The sequence below is a fragment of the Camponotus floridanus genome, unplaced genomic scaffold (genome assembly GCF_003227725.1).
Source record: "Camponotus floridanus strain SB8 unplaced genomic scaffold, Cflo_v7.5 scaffold1, whole genome shotgun sequence".
Classification (NCBI taxonomy): Eukaryota; Metazoa; Arthropoda; class Insecta; order Hymenoptera; family Formicidae; genus Camponotus; species Camponotus floridanus.
In genome coordinates, this window is record NW_020229214.1 from 4,563,947 (window position 1) to 4,582,596 (window position 18,650).

The 18,650-nt window shown below is 43.2% G+C and overlaps 2 protein-coding genes across 10 annotated transcripts in view; one reads left to right on the forward strand and one right to left on the reverse strand.

Annotated features, from left to right (window-relative positions):
* The window catches only part of LOC105256480 (zinc finger and BTB domain-containing protein 20), a 100,178-nt gene extending 85,050 nt beyond the window's left edge, over nucleotides 1–15,128 (reverse strand). For 3 of the 9 annotated variants that reach the window (XM_025406942.1, XM_025406953.1, XM_025406967.1), the window contains exons 1-3: nucleotides 14,056–14,243; nucleotides 13,089–13,841; nucleotides 11,520–11,799 (exon numbers count right to left, since the gene is read on the reverse strand). The gene's annotated coding sequence lies outside the window, so the exon portion shown is untranslated. Of the gene's footprint in view, nucleotides 1–5,826; nucleotides 6,958–11,519; nucleotides 11,800–13,088; nucleotides 13,842–14,055; nucleotides 14,304–14,548; nucleotides 14,737–14,939 lie in introns of those variants that run through there. The other 6 variants (XM_011266402.3, XM_025406957.1, XM_025406954.1 and 3 more) reach the window with 5 other exon arrangements.
* Nucleotides 14,503–18,571, forward strand: LOC105256479 (conserved oligomeric Golgi complex subunit 7). The gene is made up of 11 exons (XM_011266399.3): nucleotides 14,503–14,694; nucleotides 14,947–15,036; nucleotides 15,638–15,823; nucleotides 15,892–16,023; nucleotides 16,110–16,293; nucleotides 16,365–16,558; nucleotides 16,639–17,130; nucleotides 17,228–17,348; nucleotides 17,412–17,585; nucleotides 17,667–18,125; nucleotides 18,211–18,571. Exons 1-11 carry the CDS (start codon nucleotides 14,692–14,694, stop codon nucleotides 18,381–18,383), a joined length of 2,208 nt encoding a protein of 735 aa, XP_011264701.2. The 5' UTR covers nucleotides 14,503–14,691; the 3' UTR covers nucleotides 18,384–18,571.
* Nucleotides 18,572–18,650: the final 79 nt, after the last annotated feature.

Here is an 18,650-nt window from a genome sequence, read left to right on the forward strand (position 1 = left end):
AATCGAGAGTGCAATGTTCCTATAAAGTAATGCCCTGTTTTCAGCAACTAGAATGCATAGTCCTCGATTTTCCACAAGGGGGATGCGGACGATAAATATTTATTTTATTCGGAAATTTATTAGGCGATAATAAATTTCCGAATAAAATAAATCAATAATTATTTTTTTCTCCTTAAATGCCAAGCTATCGAAAATATTAATAATTATAAGCGATTGAAAATGAAGAATTTTTCATCATGATTTGCAGTTAAATATTTTGTTCAAACTCTAATTTTGCATAAAGCCAGTTTTCAGACATTTTATATCAAAATTTTCTCGCAACGGAAGAAATCACGGCAAATCCGTCAAAAATTTAATATCGTTTCTAAAACAGAAATACACGATCGCGCGATCTCGGTCACCGCACTCGCTCTCATCGCGAATAATGTCAATGTCGGAATATTGACAATAAGCGGCGATTCGTCCGAGGACCTCGAACGTGGGGTTATCGCTATCGGCGGTGCCGAGCGGATCTTTTCTCCGGCGTGCGGCTTAAGTCGGGTCGAGTCGAATCGAGTCGAGTCTCGAGTCGAGTCGAGTCGAGACGAGGTCGTTCGCACCAACCGCGCGGCGGCAACGACGAGCACAAGCCGGCATAATATGCCGGCGCAGCCGCGAGGCGAGGGGAGGCGGAACAGGGCGAGACGAGGCGAGACGAGGCGAGGCAACGCGAGGCGACGCGACGCGCGGCGCGCCTCTCACAACCGCGTGACTGCGTCAGAGTCGCGCGGCTGTTGCTCCCCTCCTCTCGTGCGCGCGGCCCTGATCTCGGACAAGCAACGCGTAACGAGGTACCAACTGCACCGTAAAACCGAGTTTACTAAACTGGCGGCCGCCCGTCGAGCCCGCGCCCGTCCATCGCGATCCATTCGGATATCACATACGGATTGTTTTATCTCGATCGAGAAATCTTGGCGATGCCGAAGGCCACTTGCAGAGCTGATTCTGAGATTTTTACATCTATCGCCTTATTTGTGTCTCATACATATATATATATATATATATATATATATATATGTGTGTGTGTGTGTGTGTTGTAAATATTATATCAAGTGTTCATGGTACACATATAAGTCTATGATGTCTATATATGACATTGTATTTCTATTTTGAGGTGGCACTGTGACCTACAAATGAATGATGAATCGTTAATCTGATATTAATTATCACAGCTGAGCAACTTTGACCTCCGCTTTCATTACTTATAAAGTTTAAAAAAAGAATTTGGTTTAAATATAATATTTAAAAAATATAATACAATTATATATTTTAAGAGAAACAAGTCGGTGATTATTTTCATATCGTGTAATAAAGATAGGTGGCCTGGCCTGGCCTGGATTGCTAGATTGTTTGATTTTGTAAAATAACTGTCGTGCATTCATCGGATGCGCATACTGGTACAAAAGAGAGGCTGCAAGAGGAAAGCGGATACGTGTGCGGAATAAATTGACAGATTTGAGTATACGTAATATATGGTAGCGATATCGTTCCTAGAGTTCTAGTTTCCACATAACGGAAAATTGCAATTTTATTTTTACGATTTAAGAACTTATCGTCAATCTAGAATTTGCTGCTGGATGCTATCGCAAAAATGTAAGCAATTAAATGTTAAAATTTTTATAGCAATGGGAAATTTCATAAAAGCGCTGCATCTTAATAATTTCTTAAAATTCTGTAAAATGCTAAATTTTACGCAACTGTAAAGTGAAACTTTTCCACGAATATGTGCTTATGTGACTCATATGGAATATATATACGTATATGAATCTATCACTTTTTAAAATATCCAACTTGAAAATCCAAGATCAATACATCAGAATGATATTTACATTCGCATTTCATAAATATTCATGAGGTTTCAAAACAGGATACACATCATTTTTTTTAAACTAAGCACCGTCATATAACGCCATATGATATTACTACACCACTGCTCATTTTGCCATAACAGCGTAGCAATAATATCTCCAACAACAGCAGTTCGATGCCATCGTAGAGTGTAAACATTTAACGCGTAACGGATATAACGTTCCAAAGCATAATCGTGTCCGATTACCGCCAATCGGTTTTTCAATTATATCCTGCAGGCGTAATCGAGTTACAGCCAGTGGTATATGCGAAACCATCCATTATCCGCTTGTTTGCCGATTATCGACAATCCTTAGGATGTTTAGGCACCTCTTTCGTCGTCGATCGATACTTTGCGATCCGTTCAGGATTTATTAACTTAAAACGATTGAAAACTCGACTCAAGCGAAAGCTATAACGTCTTATATCGAAATAAAAATGTACGTAAAATTAAAATAAAAAATATTTTTGGATTTTATGCAAGGATTTTCTTTTTCCTTATTGCATATTGCCACTGTATCATTTATAGGCTGCATAAAACTACGGGCATTAAAATTTACCGAGACACGGAAATCTCTCTGTTTGATGATATTGGCGCGGCGTTATTGATAACAAAAAGTTATGTTATTCCGATCAATCGTGTTTCCCTCTTTTTTATTTCCTTATTTTTGGAAAAACCTCGCGGCTTCGACACGACGCCGAATGGAATTGCAATGTAATTTGCGTGATAAGAAAGTTAATAATATAATATAATTTATTAAATTATAATATAAATAATCGCGAATGACGTCAACTACTTTTCAGAGCATTTTCCAATTTGCAGTCACAACCATAGTCGTGACGCAAGGCACGGTAACGCAATCCGTATGAAAAAAAGAGGTCGAAAGAGTTTTTTCCCCGGCGATGAAAAGCGATTTAATCAATTTTCAGTGTTGACGCGAAGTAATCGTGTTGTATTACAATGCGACATTAAAATGATGTTGCAGAACGTAAAAAAAACAATAAAAAATAGAAAATGATTACGTTCGTTGGCTTCGTTGATTGTTACCGTTTATGGTGAGTTTTTTCGACAAGCATATCTAAGAATACTGTACAAGAATAAACGTCGTTTGAAAAAAAAATGCTATAAAAAATTTCATCGATTCAATAGAAATCAATGAAACGGAAAAAATTTAATTTTTCAAACTTCAAACATCACGATTATTTTCAGAACGATAAAATTATTTTAAAAAATATCGAGATGAGATTTACACTAAAATATTCGTAGATGAAGTTTTGAATGTGAAATAATACAAAAGTAAGAAAAATGGAGCTTGTTAAAGAATATTTTTATCCTTTTTTCCCGCATTATTATTGCGTCGAAGTTATTCTTGGATCAATATTAGACGATATTCCAGAATAACGAGTTTGTCGTCCATCAAGTATAAACAGAAAATGTAACGAGATATTATTATTATGACTTCAATTTATGCGTCGTTCGCAAAACAAAAAAATAGGTCTCGCCATTTTTCCCGGAAGTAAAAATCTACGCGTAAAAATAATCGCCGTGTTAACTAACGTTCTCGCAGTTTTATTGCGTGGCGGATTTCGTGGAAAAGCCACGCCGTTATAATTTCGATGTGCGACGCCGCGATGAATCACCTCTCAAAATGATATTCCGTTTCGAAAAAAAGAAACGAGGAAAAAAAATTGTACGAATCGAGTCGCTTTTCAATTTCTCTTCGCGCTTGCGAGGCTCGAAGAAAATTAGGCCACTTATCCGAATGAACGAACGAGAGAGAGGATCGGCCGTACTGACGGATCCGGTTAACTAACGTTGATTAGAGAGAACACTGAGAAACACGAGAATAAGATGTTAGGAACGAGGAATAAATAAACGATGTCCCACTTGCGTGGCGTTAAATTTTGACGACGTTGACAAATTTGGAGTAGACCTTTTCACGTCGAACCTTCAAAGGATACCACGCGGCTTTTTAAACTCGATATTAAATATCGTAATTAAATATGGGGAAGGATAAAAGAATCTGATTAAATCTGCAAAAATAAATTCCGCTTGAATTTAAATGAACCGCATGATGCAACATTATATTTTATCCAGCTAATATTGACAACACATGTACTGGTTGTCCATTCTATATTTATTAACATTCTATATTTATTAACCGATAATGTATTGTTCAAAAGCATACATGCTTCAAATGTTACGCTTTGTATTCTTTATGTACCTTATTTTATATTTTATTGACATTTTTGAATATCGAGAATACCAGTCTCGGAGTCTCTTTATATTGTGGGTTTAGCTGCGATATAAATAGGCCAGGAAAATTCAGTCGGCAACGATTAGCGCTCTCGGTAACGTCAGTAGCGTACGTCGCGCAATCGACTTTAAGGATCTGTTGCCCTCTCGATTAACTAATTTAAATAACTGTCCTTTTCACGATCGATACTTTGATATAAATAAAAAGTGAATATCGAACGTCGCGCTAATAATCGACGTTGTTGATTCTAAAATGATACGTGTAAAATCTTTTATTTTGTTTCAAAGCACATTTGTCTCGATTGCATTTCGACTGTACATCAAAATAATGAACAGCTTTACGAACGGATCTTTACATATTTATTCCCTGCAAATACCTAACCGGATGTAGTAATACGTAAAAAGTACAAATAGATTTGTCAAATAGATTTTATCGTCGTGTCTTTCAAAAGTTTCAACTTATCAAAGTTGGATTCGATATCGAACACTACCATTTTTGATAAATACATATTCTTATATTTAACGCGAATAAAAAATATGAAAAGAAAAAAGTCGCAGTGCTCGCATCGCGAGTAAAAAGCGCTCGTATTTTCGTAGCAAAACGTGTAACTTTGCGCGTTTTATAATTTTGGAGTAATTGTTCTAATAAATGTTAAAGTCACAGATCGATATATTGCGTTGGCGGGAAACAATTTCTCTCGGATTCGTCTCGCAGCAAAGTACATAAATTGCGCGATATGTGACAATCGTCGTCCGCTTCCCGGAATAAAGAAGCGATTTTAGAGACGCACGGAGAGGGGAGAGAGATTATTACGCCGCTCGTGCTGCAAAAATCGCACCCAAAAAAAAAATAAATAAAATATCAATATTCACCCTTCTCCCGCTATCGCAGTCTCCTCGAAGGGGAGACCCCGCTTCGCGGGGCTACGAAAGGAAACGGGAAACGCGCGAGAAATTGGCCGAAACGCGGACACAGGGCACACGCTCAATTAGCGCCTCGGGGGCACCGCGCGCGTTACATCCTGACCCGTATTATTTTTCTCTCGGCGCGCGTTCCCCACTCCACGCTTGCTCGCTCGCTCGTTCGTTCTCGCATATTCTCCCCCTCCGCCCCGTCTTGCCGAGCGCATGCACAAATTGCAGAAGCGGATAAACAACACGCGAGAGAGCGCGTCAATGAAGACGAAGCGGAGGGAGGGTCGAACCGCGCTTGACAGCGACGCGGGCCTCGCTGTCATCCGCGTCGGGCTCGCCGCTCGTCTTTCGTCGTCGGCCTCGCAACGCAACGCAACAGCAGCGAAATTCGCGATCCCCCTATGCACACGCATTTCGCACACACTCGACGAGCCGTCGATAGGGGAAAGATACAGCGGAAGGGAGATCGAACGGGCGGGAGAGGGAAAACTGACATAATGAGAGAGATGGTCATACGGGAGAATGAGAAAGGGGAAAACGAGAGAGATACACAGGGACACAAAGCAGAATGAAAGGGAGAAGAGAGAGACGCCGATCAAACATGGCGATATCGTGCAGGCGGAAAAAAACAAGATTTAATACGAGCAAACGCGCGAGCGTGGTGTGCGTCGCGCAGGGTAAGGGGGGCAGGGCGGGAGGGGGGCGGGATGGAGAGCGGCACCGACACGCGATACTCGACAATTGCGTAGATTTGCGTATGTACTCACGCTTTTCATGCGGCGTTACGTGCCTCCGCCTTCGTAGTGTGTTCTTCGGTGAGATCGTCGACGCAGGCCGGCCACGTTACGTGCACGACGTCGGGAGGATGTTACAGCGGAAAGGCATGGAACTCGACGACGTCGGCGACGTCGGCGGCGGCGGCGACGACGGCGGCGACGACGACAACAACGACGATCACATACACACACGCGGGGTCACGCACTCTCTTTTCGTTCCGCTCCGCGCGCAACTTGTCTCTCGCCCGCGCGACAGAAAAACAACACCCGGCGTCCTTTTCCGTTCTAGTCTCCCGCTCCTCGTCTAACGCACGGGAGCGATGTACTCTCTCCTTTTCGCACGCTTACTCGTCCTTTCTCCCCTCTCTCTCTCTCTCTCTCTCTCCTCCCTCTCTATTCACTCTCCCCGACGCGGGAAGCGGCGAATGAACGAATAAACAAAAAGAAAAAAAAACTGACACCAACAATGCGCGCTAGTGCGCGACAAGTATACACGAACGCGCAGTATCGTCCTTCTTTCTTTTTTTTCCCCTTTAGTAAAACTGTCAGGTATTACGAGGACAACGCGCGACGCGGCACATGCGAACGTGCTTCATGCGTTTCACGCACGAGACTCCTATCTCACTCTCTCGACGCGTGAGTGGGCGATGACAGCGGCGACGACGGTAACGGCGACGTAACTACGATCAAAATGGCGTGCTGGATCGCCCACACGCGATCAGGTGGAAAATGCCGGAATGCCACCACTAGGAAAGATCGACTGACTGTCGAGGTCTGCGGCTCTAAGTGGTTTGATGTTAAGAACCGAACAGGGGAACAGAACGGTTAGAAAGCGCGAGAGAGATGGGCGCAAGACGATGGGAGAGGGAGCGAGCGAGACGGAGAAGGAAGAAGCGTGGAAAAATAGGAGGAAACGAATCGGAGCGAGAGAGACCGCGGCTCGGCTGCAACTGAGTGGGGGGAGACGCCGCGCGAGTAGGGATAGGGGAAGCGCGGTTACCCCCACCACCTCTCTGTTCAACAGCTGCGCGCTCGGGTAATTCCGACTACGGCCGATTGGTCCCGATCGCCGAAGCAGGGCCGTCTAGCGCAGCAAACGCGTCGGAATTTTCCCTCTTATTAAAATCAAGACTAAATTAAACTTAACATGTATATATATATACATACACATACACACACACACATATATATATATATATATATATATATATATATACACATATATATTTATGTATGTATAAATATGACAATTCGCGTCGCGTGCGCTGATACGATGCTGTTACATACGTGACGCATATCGTTTTTTTTTAACGATGTAATATAGTTAGGAATAGTCGCGACGGACGACGCGAATTTTTGCGTCTCTCGAAACTTTGAGGGAGTAGGCTTAACGAGGCGATCGTTTGGCGACGTTCCCTTTTCGTCCGTCTCGATGCATTCCCGCGAATAGACCCGCTCGCATATATCAAGGATATTCTCCGCTCGCTCGCCGGCTCGCCCCAAGGCGGCCGTGGGTGGTTCGCGCATCGTTTCTTCCCTCTCCGGCTCTTCTCGCGCCTCTGCTTCTTCGGCCGATGCGCTTCGCGCTCGCTCCGTTCGCCCGTCTCGCGAGGAATTTCTAAAAATCAATATACGCGTACGACGAGGCGAGAGAAGGGGCTACGAAGCGAAGGAAAAAAAAAGGAATATTCGATATCCCATTCGCCCTGGCTCTTTTTCTTTTTTCCCCCCCTCCCCGATGCATCTACCAGTTTTTCTTTCGTTTTTTTCCCCGTTATTCTCTTGCGAAGCGAATCGTGCGCAGTCGGCATCTCTCTCTCTCTCTCTTTTTCCCTCGTAATCCGACATCGCGAACAGTCGGTAGAGAGGACGAGAGAAATATAGAGAGATATTATGTAGAGAAAGAGAGAAAAAAGAGACCGATCGGTTTCAAGGAAGAGGACTCGTCTCGGAGGAAGTCTGGGCGAGGAGAGCCCGGTGAAGGCGCGGGAGAGTTTATTTTCTCAGAAACACGCCGCGCGAGCGCGCTCGGCATATAGTCTCTGCCTCTTCTTCTCCCGTTACCTCCGAATAAATTCATTCAGACGTTCTTCTCGCTCGCTCGCCCGCGAATCTTCCTCTCCTCCTCCTCGTATGCAATTTCCTATCCCATGCCGCGTCGCGTACATGATGCACGATGCGCGAATGCGCAATTAAACGGGTTAACGATATTTTACATATTCGGCTGAACAATATAATTCGCATCTCGGCCGCGTTTAATTGACGAAGATGCGGCGGAATCTCGCGTCTCGTGAGAGAGAGAGAGAGAGAGAGAGAGAGAGAGAGAGAGAGAGAGAGAGAGAGATCTGGTCGGACAACGCGAAAATCCGCTTCAACCCGCGAGTCATGACGTTTCTTTTTTCATGTCCATCTCGTTTTATAACGCCAGAACCGTCTTTTCGGTGGTCTTTCGCTTATTTAGCGAGACCACGCGTCACTCGAGAATTATTCAGCGCTGAAAACTGTAGTGGGTAGTTAAGCTTCGAGAGCGTAAGCGGATAACGCGATGTTATTCTACGCGCTGCAGGAATTTAATTTCAAGGTTGAGCATTCGCGACGGTGAGATTGAAAACTATGTTGAAATTTTAGGACATCTGCGTCGATGAATTTGGAGCATTTTGAACCATTTTGATTACTTCAAATTCGCAGAACATTCTTCGTTGCATTATTAGATCGACATTCCGTTCGCCGATTAAAATTATGATTCTGAATCGTCGAGCAAAGTTGTTGGCCAATCAAGGCTGCAATCGGGCCAGAGAGAGATATCGCGACCGGATTCTGTTCGATTGTTCGATTCGCATACGCTTTCACCTTTCTACTTTGGGCCCGATGCTCTTTTTACGCGTTTAGAATTGACATTTCGAGGCAATATTACTCGATCCCTTTCGCGAGATTCTGAGAAAAGGCCAAGGAGTGTGCATTTTGATATGCAGATTTTCGAGAATTAATGCATTTTGTCTTCATTGACTGTCACGTTAAATAAAATATAACTAGGAAAAATAATTCACAATTTTTACTCGAATAAAAAAAATCATTAACCGATATATTTTTAAATAATTAAAATTATCGCCTCAAGAGATATGTATAATTCCCACAATCTTTTATATAAATTTTATAATAAAATTGTCAAAATTGTTGTTTTATCACTTTTAATAGGAAATAAAATTTCTTTTTCAACAAGCTTCTTTTATATTATCAATTAAATTATTATATATATAATCTCTTTAAATATATATAATTTGTGGCTTAAATATATTTTGTATTTTTAGCAAAGAGAATACTAAAAAAAATATTATCTAAAAAATAAATCGCAGCGTATAAAACGCATCTCAAAGCTGTGCGAATTCGCTTGATTCTCCAAAGGTTAAGAATGCAACAAGAAATTCTGGTTTGATACATCTTTCTTTGATCTTTATAAAGGGGAAAATGTCGCGTTTCTCTCTTATCAAGATAACTGGCTTAGAAGGATAAAATGAAAGGACGGAGAGAACGAGAAATAAATCGTGCGCTCGGCGATTTTCATGGATCGCCTCCTAGAAGCCGCGAACGAATGAGATTAAAAGGGAAATTATTCGTTTCATCTCTTGCTTCCCAAAACGTTTACCTTGTAAAGAGTATTAGATCAAGATCCAATGATTACCTTCTGGAAGTTTCACGGGATTAAACGGAGAATCGCGTGATTTCTGACAAATGCTTCTTTTTTTATCTTCAATGAGGTTCGATTTTCTCTCAAACTCTCGGATAAAAGCTGCTTATAAATATAACGATACAAAACCAATAATTGATTAGCTTTGATTTATAATATTGTAGAAGCGTGAAAATCAATCTCGATGCTTATTCGATGGCGACAGAAACGGCGTATTTTCGCATACCCATAAAAAATTAACTCGACAAGATACATCGGATTCCTGCTTTCAAGTCGAGTTGAAAATCGCAAGGATTTCGTCTTACGATCGATAGTTAGTACAAACGCAACAGGGCTGAGTTATCGCGCTCACACTCTTGGATCGTAAACTCAGGTCGATATGATTAAAGATACGGCACTACTTAGCAAAGAGCGTATATTCTAAGGAGGCTTTCATTCCGCAAGGGAGTGCCGATAATGAAAGTGTACGTGCACAGTTTGGAGCATGTTTATATATATATATAACGGTAATTATTGCATATATATATGTATAATAAATATGTATCATACAATACAGCACCCTAACCACAAGTACTCGCCCCTGAGTATATATGAGTAATTGTCTGAGGGTCTATTTTTTTTATTTGATAAAATTAACCAAGCTGGACAGTAAAATAGCCGAAGCGTTGGTTTCATGTGCGCTGGGGAAACCGGAGTGAGAGAAAGAAACATATACATGTGTGTGTATCGGCTGGACCAAATGTAACGTATCGCAGCCGCAGAATGTGACACAGCACAGCCTCAAAAAAAAAAGAGAAAAAAATCGGGGGCCGACACTATAGGTCGAAGACCGGACTATGTGCCAGTGTGTATGTGTGCGTGTGTGTTGTAAAAGGGAAAATGATAACAGCGAATCAGCAGTTCATAATTATCGCAACGAAAATCACCCTGCAATCGGCAACGCTGCATGTTTCTCCGCGTACGGGAAAAGGAGAAAAAAAAGGGCCGACAAGAGATCGATTTCCTGTGCCGCAATACATAGAGCCGAGTGTACATTAAGTCGCCAAGTCGAGTGGCATTTCGACGATATAAAAAAAAAAAAGGAAAAAGAAAAATAGACGGGGGAGAGAACAAGAGATCGATTTCCTGTGCTGCACAGCTACCGTCGAGTTGCATTCGGAATCTCGTTATTCGTTATTAAATGCCGCGATTAATGGACTTGTCAATTGTATTCTTTTTCACGGAACCGGAATATAATTTCGTCGAGATGACATATTTCGATGCCGAGCGTGCGCGAAAATATTTTTTCGCATTGGTAGTATCGAAAATTGAACTCGAGATTATACCGTGATTTCGATGCCCCGAGTCGACTTGCGATGCGCAACGTCGCGAGCCAACCACCGTCGATCGTGCGAGGACATTTCGCTCGATATTTGCGGAATATCGAAGGAGATGTTATCAGTTATCGCACTCGCGTACGTGTATGGCGTAATCTCGAAGGACCGAGACCGATACGATTTCGGGGAGTTTAATTTTTCGATGCTGCAGACGCGCGAAAATAATCCCTCGTGGATCCATCTCGCTAGCGACCAGTTTGTCTTTCGCCGTTTAATCTCGCCGATTCTTCGTTTCCCTCCGCAGAAGACGAAGAATCGATTGGATTAAAATAACTGGTCTGTGAAACCGACCGTGATATTCGTGACGACTGAAACGCGATGGTCGATGGTTGATGAGCGCCAGGCTCGATTACCCGTATCTGTCGCATCGAAGATTGAACTCACCGAAGTTATGTCGGTTTTCGATCGTCGACTCTGGAGATCCCGATTTTCGCCGGAAAATCGCACACCTACTTGCAATTCTCGAATGCTGTCGCTGCTGCTCGAACGGAGTGCTGGGAGAACAGTGCTTGCGAGAGAAGCGAAAAACAAGTACAAGTAGTAGTAGTAGAAGAAGAAGAAGAAGAAGAAGAAGAAGAAGAAGAAATAGAGAATAATCGGCGTTACCTGCACGCTGAACTCACCAGGGGCCCCTGCCGGGGAATCGGCCTGTTGGTCCCAACCGGAAGCCAAGTTCGGGAAGTCGCGGTTGGTATCGTGGAGAACGTTCAGCCAATCCCGCGCCACCTCCTTTAGCGTGCGGGGGCTTGGGATTGGCTGCTACTCAGCCTCAAGGCCGCTGCTGATGCTTCACTCCTTCTGCCCTTCTCTCGACAGGCCCCGAGTGTGTTGTGCGCTACATGGCCGCGCGCGGGGCTCAGCGGAGAACAGCAATCGGGGTGGCGACTCCGCGATTCCGCCGCTCTGGAAAAATTGCTGGCGCTTCGATCGGATTGTCGAATGGCGCGACGGCGAAGAAGCGGCGGAATTGCCGGGTCTCTCACAACCCGACGGACGAAGGAAAATGAGTGTTTGTCGATCGGCGCTGCCGAGCCGGCACGATATCCAGTGCATACTCTTGCACCGACATCTGCGAATTTCTGAATACTCGATAACATATGACCGTCATTATTCATCGCTTTATCGCAAATTTATGTTCCTGAAAAATAATATACAATACTGATAAATTTTTCATAAATTGCATACACATATATTCAAGCGACAAGAATAAAATGAATCGAATCTGTCCTCGTACGCGATATTAGCGAATATTCAGAAGTCTAGATAAACAGGACTTGAAGATATTCACTGGATATATGTGCGATAATCAAGGGACATACGCAAGAATGCCCATTGAATATCATTGCATCGTATCGCAGTCTCGTGTAACAGGATAGGAGGAGAAAGGGCTGCCATTCTTGCTGGCGATTTTTTTCCATGACTTCTTACTATCTATCATTCGCGTATCGATCCATGTCGACGACGCCGATACAAGCGCGTTCGTCGAATAGAGATCAGGATAGCAAGCCGATCATCAATCTACGATGCCAGATTGGAGCAGGTTGGAAAAAAAAATCTTACAATTTTGTCGCCAAGTGTGCAATCGGTATATTGATGCATAATGATAGGCCAAATCGTTCTTCGATAAGAGAACTCGCATAATTTTGCAAAAGGCGTCGTTTAACAATGCGTAAAATGGGATCTCAGCATGAATGCGTCGGATGCATCTCAAAGTGCGTAGCGTGAAGCAGCGCGTTGCGTAAGGCACGATGCTCCAACGTGGGACATTTCACGATTGAATTTTAATTTATCGATAAATTGCAAAATGGAAAATAAAAACTCGACTACGACGAAACTTTACTACGCCGCGAAAGATCCAAGCAACGAGCGAGCATCGTGTCACGCAACTACGCCTTCGTTCGATCTCTGTTAATTGATCGGATCAGCTGTTAAATTTAGTTCGCGAAGCAATTATACATGTATGTATCTGACGCGATATACGAGAAGGCCCGGAAATCGCGTGCTTCCTTCCGACTACGAGCTTTTTCATCGAGTTTCGTTAGGAGTCTTGAGCTATTTCGGTCATAATTGAGAGACTCGATGAGAATCGACTTTTACAATCTGTATATACAAATAAGATTAACGTGAGAGATGTTATAATTATAAATGTTTAACTTGACAAAAATATCGACGATTGAATTAATTTCCCACACCTGTTTGCCCGATAACGATGGATGCCTCGCTTAGCCGCAAAGGAAGAACGCAGCCTCGGGTACATCACGTATAAGTGTATGTAACGTACGACAATTGGCCATGTGTGCGCACGATTCACGGACGGATGTCGACGATGGTCGGCCCTCTTGTAAACGAAGAGGCGGGGGAGGGTGGATGGGTGCCTGCTTGCCCGCCAGCCAGCCAGCCAACGAGTCGCTCTCCTGGATATATTCGTCCACGACGATGAAAAGGCAGCGTAATTCCTCTCCCTTCCTTACTTGGGCCGCGTGCGGGGGTGATTTTCGGGGAGGCAAAATTCCAACTTCCAACTGTTGCGCAAATAGCGTGGCGCAAACGCAGTTTCGAAGGCGTGGCGATCGACAAAGGGCCCGGAAACGGCCGATAACGCGCCGTTTCCCATACCCCTTTTTTTATGTCTCTCTTTCTCTTCCTTCCTTTCCTCTCACTCACTTGTTCTCTCTCTATCCCCGGTCTTTTCGTTCTTTTTTTTTTCGCCGCCTCGTTACGCACCACCTACGGAGTAGGAAGCAGCCTGGCCGCGGAATAAACGAGTTAACGTGCCTCGCTCCAGTCGGGAACGCGGGACTCACGATCGTCCGAGGAGGGAGGTGGAAACGAAGGAGGGTAGTGATTGTGGTGGTGGCGATGATGGTGGTGGTGGTGGTAGTGGTGGTGGCGGTGACGGCGACATCCAAGGAAAGCCCTTCTCGACGAGCAAATGGCACGAGCGTCTGGAATCCGAGACACAATCTTTATCACAATTGCTGCTAAGAGGGATGTCGCTCGCTTTGTCGTCTTCGTCGCGTTTACTCCCTTTTTCTCACTCACTCACTCTCTCTCTCTCTTTTCATCTCTCGCAAAACATACACATCTCTCACTCCTCGTTTACGCACCCTATCTCTCTCGCGCTCGTTCTTTCTCTCTCTCTCTCTCTCTCTCGCTTACTATCGAGACTGCTCGACGCATTTTCCCGACGCACCACGCACGATAGAACGGACGCCGCCGTTCCCCTGATCGGACGTCAAAAAGCCGGACGCGCTAACCTAGAAAGCCCCGCTGGAGGCGATCAGCCTCCTCGTTCTCCTCCAGTCTTCTTCATCGTCGTCCTTTGCCGTCGTGGCACGATGCACTGCGCGATCGATCCGTCGCGAGAATTTATTGCCTCTCTCCCTTTCCTCGCTCTCGAGCGACGCGGCGCACACGCACGCACGCACGCACGCACGCACGCACGCACGGCGGAATTATTAACGGCGAATATCGCGGAGCCGACGGTCGTCTAACGCGAAAGGACGACCACAACGGCCAAACGGACTCCTCGGTACCGTGCGCCACTCGACGCGATATCAAGGCGACGACGACGACGACGACGGCAGTGGCGAGTGACGGGTAGCGGCCGACGATAACGACGCGAGCGACCGAGTGGGAAATAAAGACTGACCTTGGCGCGGTGCGGGAGGCCGGTGTTCCAGGATCGTCTCGTCCAAATCCGCGCGACGTCCGTCGGCGGTGAGGTGCCAACGTCGGAATACTGGCCGGGATATAACGCGATTCTCTCTCGGTCCTCGTCTCTCTCTCCTTGCCATGGTAAGCGGGCGCGACGACGGAGCGGCGTTGATGCAGGTGTTCCTTTTTTTTTTCCTTTTCGTCTGCTCTCTCCCGACTCGCCGTGACGTACGAGCTTATGGTCGCGATCGATACGTTTCACGCGGAATACGATGCTAGGGATCCCGAACCGCTCGCGATTCGCGAATGTCGGGGAAAACGTCGCGAGGGAGGCCGGGACGGGACGGGTGACGGCGTAGTCGAGCGTTTCTAACCTCAAAATTCACCTTTCAGGACGTCTCCGCGTTCTCCGAGGACAGCTTCGACGTGAAGGAATGGATCAATCGGACCTTCAAGTCCGCTGAGGCGCAGGAGAACAAGGACGTGAGTCGCGCGGGCCGCCATCCCCCGCGGGTCCCCGTCTTCGCGACGCGCTTTCTCGGATTCAAGTCGCGCCTGTCATTGCGACGCCCGTCGGCCGCCAAACTGACGGCTTCCACCGCGCGCGGCGGCGGTCAATGACACTGTGGCCCGGCTTCCACAATACAATCCCTTTTTACATTGGTTTTTCAGCTAAAAGCAACCAGAGAATAATATTTTGCAAGCTCGCGCGGTCTCGTGCTCAAAATTACGCCCAGACATTATCGTCGGACAATAAGAGTTCTGTCAATCTCGCGTCATACATATGCATTTTACATACGTTTTTTATTCATACATATTTTAAGTAAATAAATTATTGTGCAAATATTGTGATTTTCCTTTGCACACGTTTGGATGGTAATTTATTGCTGTATAAATTTCAATGTCATATATATTATAAATATAATTCATAGTAATTTATATTAATAAAGTAAAATGGCCGTTACAACTGTTCACACCATTGATATAATAGTTAAAAATTCATCAATCTTACTTTGTATTTTAATTCTGTTATGTATACGAGATACATGTCCATTGAAACTTTTCACTATGATTGATCTTATAGGCTTTTGTCTCATCATTGGTGATGAAGTTGCAATTGTACGTACAACAAGTTAATGGTGCCTTAGAAGAGACTAGTCAATCAGTTCTGTCCAGCTTACCGAGAATTTTAAGAGACACTCAACTCCTGCAGCAAGAAACATTAGCATTACGAGAGAAAATGGTTGCTGTCAAACAAGAGATTGCCAAGGTATATCAAATTTATTTTAGACTATTTGCATTTTATATATTATAATAAATACATGACCAAAAAAATAGGTTGAGAAAGATACAGCCTCTTCCATGGCAATGCTGGAGAAGATTGATAGGATAAAAACAGAGTTACAAACTGCTAAACAAGGATTACACGAGGCTGACAATTGGACTGTATTAGCAAACGATATGGAAGAGGTATATGAAAATTTCACAAATCGTTTCTTCATAGCGCTATGATACATATCAAATTTAATTATGTAATTTTCTATCTGCTGAAATAGGTCTTTGAATCTGGTGATATTGAAGCTATATCAAACAAATTGTTCAGCATGCAAAAATCTTTAGTTATGCTCGCGAATGTAGTCGATTATGAAGATAAAAAGCTGCAATTGGAAGGCTTGAAAAATCGTCTCGAGGCGATAGCCAGTCCACGATTAGTCCAAGCCTTTACCGCTGCCAATTTAGGTAAGGCTTTTAAAAATCTAGATTTTAAACTATTTACAAGATAAATCTGATCAATGTCATATTATGTTTAGAGCAATCCAAAACTTACGTGGACATTTTTAGCAAGATGGAACGTCTGCCTCAGCTCCTTAAATATTATCACAATTGCTTAAAAGTCTCTTTAGGGCAAGAATGGAGACGTACTATCGAGTTAGCACAAGATGAGAATGTTACCTATTGGCTGCATACGTACTATGATAAGTTGTTATCTTCTTGGCATGAACAGGTACATATACAAAATCTTTTTGTCATTGAAATATTATGATTGCTACTTTGCAAATGTTTTTTATATCATGTATTTGCAAGGTGAAATGGTGCCACCAAGTATTTCCCAATACTTCGATAGATATTCTCATCGAGGTTTATGCTGATCTTTTGAAGAGTCTCGATCCCGGTATTCCAGAATGTATAGAGGCAGTTTTGAAACAACATTCTAACGCGGTGCAGTTGCCCTTATTACTTGAATTAAAACAAATGACGAGACATTTTGCTGTAAATCTGAGTGGCGCTATCGAAACATCGTTTCGCGGGAAATTGCAGAATGAAAAATTACTGTCGCTAGCGCAAGCTATATATGCGCCGTATATCCCTTACGTCGCAAAGTACAAAACGCTTGAAACTGCACAGCTAGAACAACAGCTCCAATTCTTGGATCGTTCGCATGACGATTTAAGTGATATCATTAATTCCCTTTCTCTTAGTATTTCACGGATTATAGGATATGCCAATGAAGCCAATAAACGCTGTAAGCTCTTTACAGAAGGTTGTGGATATCCGGGTTTACTGCAATCATTAAACGTATGTGCATACTAAAGATTTCGGTGCATATGTATGCAATTATAGTAAATCATTTTTTACGTTGAAGAGATTTCGTTATCGCTCTCTTTTCTTGTAGATTTATTTTAATAAATATCTCGAGAAATATCAACAAGGGCTGAGACAACTCGAACGAAAGAAGGTGAAACATGAAGACTGGAGCTTATTCCAAATGTGTCTTACTTTGATGCAAACTATAGGTGATTATCATCAATCAATGCTTCATGTGACATTGTAAGACAGTCATTTCAATCTCGTTACAGGCGATCTCTTGCAACAAGTACAACAATTCGAGAAGTCGCTCGTGATTGACATTACAGAAGCTAATAACAAATTGCAGAGTACAAACGATAGTGTTTTCTGTCAATATAAAAAATTACTTTTAACTTCAGCAGGATGCGCCGATTTAGAAAATCTCGTTACATCTTTCCAAAGAGGTGTGTAAATGTCACATAACGCGATATGGTATTATGAGATGAAACACACACAAGTACAAATAATTAAATTTTGTTTTGCAGAAGACAAGACAATTCTCGATTCAATTATAAAATCTATCCAGAAACTCTGCTCTGATTTACATCACACGACGTACGAAGTTATCTTTGCTCCAATATTCTCTCAACTGTTATTAGTACAAAAAGCTCCAGCCTGGTCGTTGGATGCCAACAAAATGTCTAATCTAAGTTCAGATCTGCCAGATTACAGTTTCGCACCTCAAGAATACATCACGCAGGTCGGACAATATTTAATGACGTTACCGCAGCATTTGGAACCGTTTTTGTTGAGAGACAATCCGAGTCTAACGCAAGCGTTGAAGGCAGCCGACCCGCAATATGCTCAAGGATTGACCGAATCTGGTTTTACCGGTATACTCTTGGACATCGTTGCTCGGGGAACATGCCAAATGTTCCAGGATCAGACCTTGGGTATTTGTCAATTGAACTCTGTTGCTTGCAAACAGCTCGCAACTGATATCGGTAAGTTTTTCGTTCTACTTTTAATTTTACAATTTTCAACAAAATAATAAAGAAGAATAAACGGTTAAATTATACATGTTATTAGATTATCTCGGCAACGTATTGGAGGAGCTCGGTTTGTGCTTATCGGAAAATCTTCAACACATGTCCTTATTGTTAAGATTATCTCCGGAGGATTATCAGAATGGCAGCTCTGGATGCAATGCTCGTGTCGTGGCTGCAGTCAGACAAATGCGTAACATTACTTCTTCCGGTTGATATAGTTTCTCATCTCTAATGAGATATAACATCGCAATGTCAGAATCCGTTCTCAATGTATTTCCGGCAAAAATATTTCTTATACAGCTATGATGGAATTATTTGCAGTTATATTATGATGTAAAAAGATAATATGTATAGTATTTTTTAATATACGCAAATATAAGCTTTCCTATCTCTTGTCTCTTCATTTGATATACTTTTATACTTAAGATTGGAAAAAGAAAAACTTATCATTTTTTAAAACATATTAGGTAAAAATAAATT

Bases quoted from the DNA above. Each gene is read 5' to 3' on its own strand.
- LOC105256479 (XM_011266399.3), top strand. The intron at 16,559-16,638 runs GTACATATACAA...TGTATTTGCAAG, and splicing joins TATCTTCTTGGCATGAACAG to GTGAAATGGTGCCACCAAGT. The intron at 17,349-17,411 runs GTGATTATCATC...ATCTCGTTACAG, and splicing joins TACTTTGATGCAAACTATAG to GCGATCTCTTGCAACAAGTA.